Here is a 7,545-nt window from a genome sequence, read left to right as displayed (position 1 = left end):
GCGACTCCCGGCGGCGCAGCCTTTCTGGTTTTAATTAGAGCCGAGGCGCCATTGCGTGGAGCCCACAGCATTGTATGTAAATGAGGCTCATAAAACTTTTTATGGCCCAATTAATGGGTTCGATCCTCGTAAATTTATTTAACTCCGTTTGCCTTGGAATTTTAACATTAAGTTTGTTCGCTATTCTCCTTCTCTCTCTCTCCCTCCTCTGTCACCCTCCCTCCCTTTCTTCTTCTCTCCCTCCCTCCTCCTCTTCCTTTCTGCCTGGCTTTTCTTTCTCAAAAGCTGGGATGGTCAACCCCTCCAGGGGCCTTCACGCGCCCCTGTGCCAGGGGCTGTTTCAGGAGGGAAGCCGGGAAGGGCTGGAGACGGAGGGTCGGAGTGCCCTCGAAAGGTCCCGAGGATGGGGCGCGGGCTGCTGGGAAGGGGCGCCCACTTGCCTAGCAAGGCGAGGAAGCGGCCGGGATCGCCGCTGAATGGCCAAAGTGCGGCGTCTCCCACTCGCCCACACTCTATATTTACAATTTCTCTTTGTCAGGGGGAAGCAGGACATTGTGGAAACGTAGCCGGCTGGAAAGGTCGGCTGGAAAGTTGGGATTCTGCGCCTTCGCTCGTTGCAGAGCGGCCTGCGCGTCTGGCCCCGCCGCTGGGGTCTTCCGTGGACACTCCCAGTCCTCCCCCAGCCCATGGGCGGGGGGCAGAGGGGCATGCGCTCCTGGGACTGGGGCCGCAGGAGGGTGCAGGCCCGGGACAGCAGCCTGGCGAATGCCCCGTCCCGTCCTCCTGTCTGTCCGCGTGTCCATGTGTCGCGTGTCTGTTCTCAGGGCCGGACAGGAAGCGGGGCCGCCAGACCTACACGCGCTACCAGACGCTGGAGCTGGAGAAGGAGTTCCACTTCAACCGCTACCTGACGCGGCGCCGCCGCATCGAGATCGCCCACGCGCTCTGCCTGACCGAGCGCCAGATCAAGATCTGGTTCCAGAACCGCCGCATGAAGTGGAAGAAAGAGCATAAGGACGAAGGTCCAGCTGCCGCTGCAGCCCCCGAGGGCGCCGTGCCCTCTGCCGCCACTGCAGCCGCCGCCGCCGCCGCCGCCAAGGCCGACGACGACGACGATGAGGAAGAGGAGGATGACGATGAGGAGGAGTGAGGGGCCGAGCCAAGGCCCTCGCTGCAGCGGACAGTCGGAAGCGCGTCTTCAAGAGACTCACTGGTTTTATTTACGAAAATGGGAAAAAGAAAAAGAAAATGTAAAAAAAAAAAAAAAAAAAAATCCCAGTCCCTGACCCGCACTCCACCCACCCCATCACCTACTCTGGCTCCCAACTCTTCTGGATTGAGCGACGACCAAGACTGAGTCGCCTTGGGGACCCCCGCCCCCCTCTGCCTCCGAGGACCCCAACAGTCACTCCCCAGCCCCAGGCCAGTCAGCCCCGCGCTGGCGCGGCCAAAATACTACCTAGCACAGGCCTCCCCAAGAGGCACCCCCAAACTACCTATGGGTCCAGCCCTAGAGGGTCTCCACTCCCAGGAAGGCTGGACCAGTCCCAACACTGGCAGACACCCAGCACCACCCCCCATACCTGCAAGAACATGACTCTCAGTACTACCTACTCCCCCAAAACTACCTATTTTGTGCTGGCTGGCTTGCCTGCTACCTAGTGCCGACTTCTCCCAGGCCAAGCCCTTGCTGCTTATGGCGCACAGCCTTTGGGGTCCCCGAGGCTGCCCTGAGAATGTGCTGGGGCCCAGGGCATTGGCATCTATTTAAATTGAAAAATAATATATTTATTCCAAAGCATTCTAAGTGCTGCACCCTAGAATCCCTCTCTCTCTGCTTAGCACCCGAAGTTCAGGCCCATCACCCTCCATTTCTGGGGGGAGCATTCCTGAGCTAGCTGCAGACCTGCTTTGTAGGACTGTGGAGATGCCCCCAGCTTCGCTGTCCTGTCCTCTGGCCCCTGTGTCCTACTGTTCAGCTGTGTCAAATACGTACACCCTGACGTTTCCTACAATAGCGAATACTGTATATTTGAACAAGATTTTTTTTGGTTATTTCTATAGTCTTGGAGTTCATTTGTAAAGCAATGTCTTGACTTGGGAAGGATGTGTTAACGGGGTGACTTTGTAGCATGGTGTGTTGTCTTGAGCTGACTCTGTAGTGGGTGGGGAGGCCCAGTGCCCTCCTCAATGCCCTTCATCTCCTGTGTTGTCCTGTGTCCCCTCAGCTCCAGCCTGGGGTCCAGGGAAGTCACTGCTTCCCAGCCCAGCTAGCCGTGTTTTATGTAACAAAAATAAAAATGCTTGGTGACAAAGAAAAGTGTGAACTGTGTTATCCAGAGGGGCCTGGGGAAGGGGAGGTAAGCATGGCCGGAGGGCGATCCCTGGCTGTGTCTGTGTGTACAAAAGGCTGCTGGGGAAGCAAAAGTGGGGTGACTGTCCTCAAGTCCAAGTTTCAGGTGTATATGCGCAAGTCATGTCCCTTTTTATGGACTTTTGTGTGTATTTGTGCCTATTTTGTGTGTATTTCTGTGTACGTTTGTATTTTTACACAATTCCATAATTGTGTCTATTTTGGTGTCCATAATTGGGTGTATGTGTTTCCATGTCTCTGAGCGTGTGTGCTTTCCTGTGTTCATAATGGTCTGTGTGCCTTTCTCTGCGTAGAGACTTTTGTCTGACTTTTTGTGTGTGCTCCCACCTCTTGATCCCTTGAAAACAGAATCTCCAGTAGATGCATTATATTCTATGAACCTACATAAATTCCATAGGAAATTTCAGATCCATCCTATCCTCTAAGTCTGGGGATTGAGCTTGGAAAGGGGTATTATTACCCTGTGTCTGAGCCCAGATTATTCCGCATGCGCCCTGAACTCGGCCCCCCGAGCTAGGAAATGGGATTTAGGGCCGCTGCCGCAGTCCCCCCACCCCGCCTTCGGGCGGGGAGGGCGCCCCAGGGCCCAGCACTGCAGCAGAGGGGTGCGGGAGGGGCCGCGGACCCCTGCTGGGCTGCGCAGCCTCTGCAGGGGCGGCAGGGTGCGGGGAAGGGGCAGAGGCGAGGGGCGGCGAGGGCAGCGCAGGGCATTCGGAGATCCGCCGGGGAGACCTCGTCGCCAGTCTGCCGCCTGGGTTGGGCCCCGCTTCTTAAGGCTCTTTTAATAAAGCAGGACCCAAAAGGGTCTGTAAAGCCGGAGGCCCCAAATCGGGGCGGCCTCCGTGGTAAGATGGCGCCGGTGTAAGAGCTGCCTCCTCTCAGTGATGGGGAAGGGGTCATAAATCCGTTGTTGTTTATGAAAATTTACAACTTTGCAATACAACTTTATGAGTTGTTCGGCCCTTCCATTGGCCGCTGTCGGTCATGTGGATGGGAACCGTGAACATGAACTTTTTTATAATTTCCCTTGCGAGAATAGAGCCGCATTCTTTTGCTCCGCTCCGTCCTGCCTGCTTCGGAGCTCTGCCTTCCAGCCCGGCTCGGCTGCGCTTTGTCCGGCGATGGCGAGCGAGGGGAAGCCCTGGCCAGGCCGGGCCTGGCGGCTCCCGCTGGAGGTGGGGCGCGCCCAGTCCCCGGAGCCGCGCCGGCAGCTTCGCGACTCGCAACCTGGCTAATTTCCTGCGTCCTCTGGCACCAGGAAGGAGGACAGTTCATCTCTCGGCTGCCCAAGCGACAGCTGTCAGAGGGGCAGGAGCTTCTGGGAGCCGCCATCTGAAGGTGAGACATGTGGGGAGGAGACAGGAGCAAAAGTGGTGAGGTGACAGCCGGCGGCGGCAGCGGTGGAAGGGGCACTCCGGGTGGCTTTGAAGAGGGCGTACTCACCCTCACCCTTGCTCACGCATTCACACTCGCCTCCGTCACACACTAGGCGACACACACACACACACACACACACACACACACACACACCACTCCCTCTTCCCCTCCGGGGCTCACCATGACAGTAAGTGCCCGCCTTCCTTCCGTGGCACAGCGCCCTGGCACAGGGCAGCACCACTTGGGTCTTCTCTCCCCCATCCCCAGCGACCCCACGAAGCCCAAAGGGAAGTGACCCCGCACTCTGCCTTCCCCCGCCAGCCTCTTGGATTTGGATTTTTGGTTTTTTACCATTCATGCCCACTTGGTTTGATTACATTTTCCCAACGACAGGAGGCAGTTCCCTACCTGGGAAGGTGGGAAGAGGTGAGCGCAAAGTGCCTTGACCCACGGGCGTTTTGTTAGCATCAACACTGCACTTTCCGTTCCGTGGGAAATGGTTTCGGAGAGAAAGGTAGAACTGGAGGGAAACAAACGAAAACTTACTAATTCAGCCAGAGTGCTCCGCGGGCGGCCTGCTTCTCTCTGCCCGGCTTTCCGATGAGAGGTGTCTGAAGCGCGCGAGAGGGACTAATGCGTGGGTGGAATTCTGTGTTGGAGGAGAGGAGGGGGTTAATTGGCTGGATGTTACTTGGCGGGAAGTTTCGGTGCAGAGGACGTTGTAGTGTTGGCGCGGGTGGCGAGGGCCCGCCGCTAAGGTGGAAGGAAGGACGCACACTGAGCCTGGGCGATCAGGGGACCCCCCCAATCCACCTCGGCATGGCGGACTGGCGTCCGCGCTCCCCCCCGAAGGGCTGTGGAGCTGCCGGGAGGAGGCGCGGAGGGTGCCGCTGGCGGTGGCTTTGCGTAGCGGGTGGCACGAACTGTGGCTCGGCCTAGACGCGCGTCGGGCCAGATTTGCCCTGGCAACTCCCGGGGCAGCGACAAGAACCGATCCCGGGGTGCTGGGCTCGAGTGCTTTTGTGTTTTGGTTTTGCTTGTTGCTTCCCCGTCTTGCTAGAATATCTTGGTGTGCATGAGCTAAATACGAAGGGGCCGTGGATGTTTGGGACGTTCACTGGCGCCCGGGGAGCGCACCCCGGGCGGATAAAGCGGCGCATTTGCATCCTAGGGCCGCTGGCTTCCTGACTGCGGCTGCCGCGGGCAGATTATTTATTGCGACCGTGCAGGGCGCTCGCTGCTGCCACGCTGTGGCCGTCGCCGGGACCGGCGCCAGCCGCAGCCCGCCTCTTGCAGCCTGGTGCGACCGCTGTTCGGGCCCCTCAGAGATTTCCCAGCAGGCAGGAGAGAGAGGGACGAAAGGGGACCTGGGGGGCGGCCTCCCAGGGCCTGTTTGGCCGGGAAATATCCCCGTCTCGGCCACCCCCGACAAGAGCTGGACGCTGGAATAGACTCGGGTCCTCCTCCCACCCCCACCCCAGCACCATGGAGACTGGTTGCACAGGCCGCCTGGCACGTCATGTCTGCTTCTGTCCTAACTGCGAGACCCAAGGCGCCCTGGGGGCCACGCTGGTTCGGGGAACGCGCTGGCTTTGGGATTCTGAAATCGGAGAGACCACTTGTAGTCCTGAGGCCTGCAGGCCTCGCTGGCTCTGAGGAGGACTGGCTATGGCAAGGAAGGCCGGCTTGGGTTCCGGGCGGGGGCCTGTGACTGGCAGAGGCCGCACCTGTGTGCTTTGGGCTCTGGCCTGGGCTAGCGATCTGGCTGGACCGAAGTGGCCTTCAAGGTCCCACGCCCACACACTCCCAGGGCGTCCTCCAGGATGGCGGAGGTCGAGTTGCTCAATGGGCAGCCCAGGGCAAGGGCAGCCGACTGTGGGGCCCAGCTGGCCATCCGGCGTCCCTTGGAGAGAAGCTGAAAGGTAAGTCGGCTTTCTGTGTGCCTTTAACAGAGATGAGAGCCCTGGGGTGGCCATTCTCACCATCCCAGGAGAGGCTCTCTGGAGGGTCTGGGGCTCCTATTCTTGCCTGAATAGGTCGGTCGGTCGGTCGGTCTCTCTCTCTCTCTCTCTCTCTCTCTCTCTCTCTCTCCCCACACACACGCATGCATGTGTGTATATATAGCTAGTTGGAGAGATAAATTGGTCAGCTGCCTACATGATATGCACCAGCCTTGGCTAACACTTAAAGATTTCAATGTAATTTATATTTTTCCATCTTAGTGCCTACAGAAACTAGAAATATGTTTCCTGGCTCTTAGGTGAAAAATCAGATTCTCTCATTGGCTGGAACAATTATTAGATCGAGAATCCAGGTCAATGCATGACCAATAATAATAGATGTAAATTGACGCCAGCCCCAACACTGTGTGGAACATAGAGAAATGAAAAGAAAATTATAAATATAAACATTTTTCAACATCTCAAAAGCCGTTATTTTCATGTTAAATGATAGCTTGCTTAAAATCACTGTCATCTGATGATTTTGTTTCAGAAAACAATAAACATGATTTTCTTCAAGCAGCTTTTTTAAAAATTACCTTTTTATGTTTTTTATTTGAGTTTTCATTTTCACCTATTGAATTATTTCCCTGAAGAAATGTGAGGGGAAATTTCAAATTCCAGCCTATCCTTTGAGGCCCTTCTTTATATGCAAAGGAAAAACTTTCCAGGCTGGATTGATTGAGGCACAGGCATAAGGCTCTGGGGGGTGGGGGAGCTGGGGAGTAGCCCCCATCACCCAGCAAGTAGCTGCCTCCCAGGGTACCCTCTTAGGCTCTGTGGAGGTCGACCTCAGGCCAACCCTTTCTCAATTTTTTCCCTTTGGGGGAAGAGAGGGTGTGAATCGAAAATCAAGGAAGAGATTAAGTCGTTACCAGATTCCTAAGGGATCATTGTCACCTCCCTCCTAAGTCCTGAACGCCATGAGCCTGTGTTGGCAAGGGTTGTACAGATCTTATAAACTGTCTCCAGAAATCCAACCAAATCGCGCAAATAGTCTTTCTTCAACCTACACAGAATTGAGGATTTTAAAGCTAATTCAAGGGGTTTTACAAACCCCACAAACACAGTCGTAAAAATGCCATTGGGCTGATATCATATTTTACAGAGAGAGAGACAGAGAGAGAGAGAGAGAGAGAGAGACAGACAGACAGAGAGAGAGAGACAGACAGAGAGACAGAGAGAGATATCTGTGTGCTGTAAAAGTCAACTATCTCAAAGGCACACCTCTCAAGAGAGAGACCAGTCCAGGGCAGGTTTTTCATGTCCTACTTTGGGACCGCCAGGCCTGGGACAGCAGTAAAAGCAATTCAGGATTTCTGGAGCCGGGGAAACAACTATTCCCGTTTCTGGAGCAAATGCGGGGCGGCAGCCCTCGGAGCAGTCCCAGGAAGGGCAGGAAAGAAGGCGCGCCCCGAGACAGTGCCGGCTGTCGGGCGCCCCGGAAAACAAACCCATCAATTATCCCACAGCCTTGGGCCCTGCGGAGCTGCCCTCTGTGCCCGGCTCAGCCAGGGGCCCTGCGTCTCCTGCGCTTCTGGAATCAGGGCAGGGAGAGCCCGCATCTGGATTTTTCTTTGCCTCAGCTCTGAGCTCCGGGGGCGCATGGCTAGTCCCAGGGTGCTGGGGCAAGGGAGCAGGTCCCACGGCTGGCTTCGGAGCCCATTCTCACCGCTGCTCCTCTGTCGGTCCCTTCTCGTTGAAACCAGTGGTTTCTGGCCTCTCAATTCCCTGGGTTCAAAGGCGGGATGGGGGTGCCCAGCCGGAAGGGATGCTTTGAGACCAGGCAGGCTC

General features: G+C 56.3%; 2 protein-coding genes and 1 long non-coding RNA gene across 3 annotated transcripts in view; 2 read left to right on the top strand and 1 right to left on the bottom strand.

Moving 5' to 3' along the window:
* Positions 1-1,337, top strand: part of HOXA7 (homeobox A7) — a 3,301-nt gene extending 1,964 nt beyond the window's left edge. Inside the window, exon 4 of the mRNA XM_021715418.1 lies at positions 820-1,337. Coding sequence (XP_021571093.1) covers positions 820-1,150 — 331 coding nt within the window. The 3' untranslated portion in view covers positions 1,151-1,337. The remainder of the gene's footprint in view (positions 1-819) is intronic.
* A 1,937-nt stretch (positions 1,338-3,274) lies between these two features.
* The window catches only part of LOC110596182, a 12,972-nt gene continuing 8,701 nt past the window's right edge, over positions 3,275-7,545 (bottom strand). Inside the window, exons 2-3 of the long non-coding RNA XR_002482299.1 lie at positions 4,298-4,400; positions 3,275-3,706 (exon numbers count right to left, since the gene is read on the bottom strand). This is a non-coding gene — a long non-coding RNA (uncharacterized LOC110596182). The remainder of the gene's footprint in view (positions 3,707-4,297; positions 4,401-7,545) is intronic.
* HOXA3 (homeobox A3) overlaps positions 3,332-7,545 on the top strand; it is a 45,553-nt gene continuing 41,339 nt past the window's right edge. The window contains exon 1 of the mRNA XM_008063838.2: positions 3,332-3,712. The gene's annotated coding sequence lies outside the window, so the exon portion shown is untranslated. The remainder of the gene's footprint in view (positions 3,713-7,545) is intronic.

This window comes from Carlito syrichta, unplaced genomic scaffold (genome assembly GCF_000164805.1).
Source record: "Carlito syrichta isolate Samal-C Ts95f unplaced genomic scaffold, Tarsius_syrichta-2.0.1 Scaffold307093, whole genome shotgun sequence".
In the NCBI taxonomy this organism is placed as follows: Eukaryota; Metazoa; Chordata; class Mammalia; order Primates; family Tarsiidae; genus Carlito; species Carlito syrichta.
The sequence above is the reverse complement of the archived record's forward strand: the minus strand, read 5'-3'. Positions and strand labels throughout refer to the sequence as shown.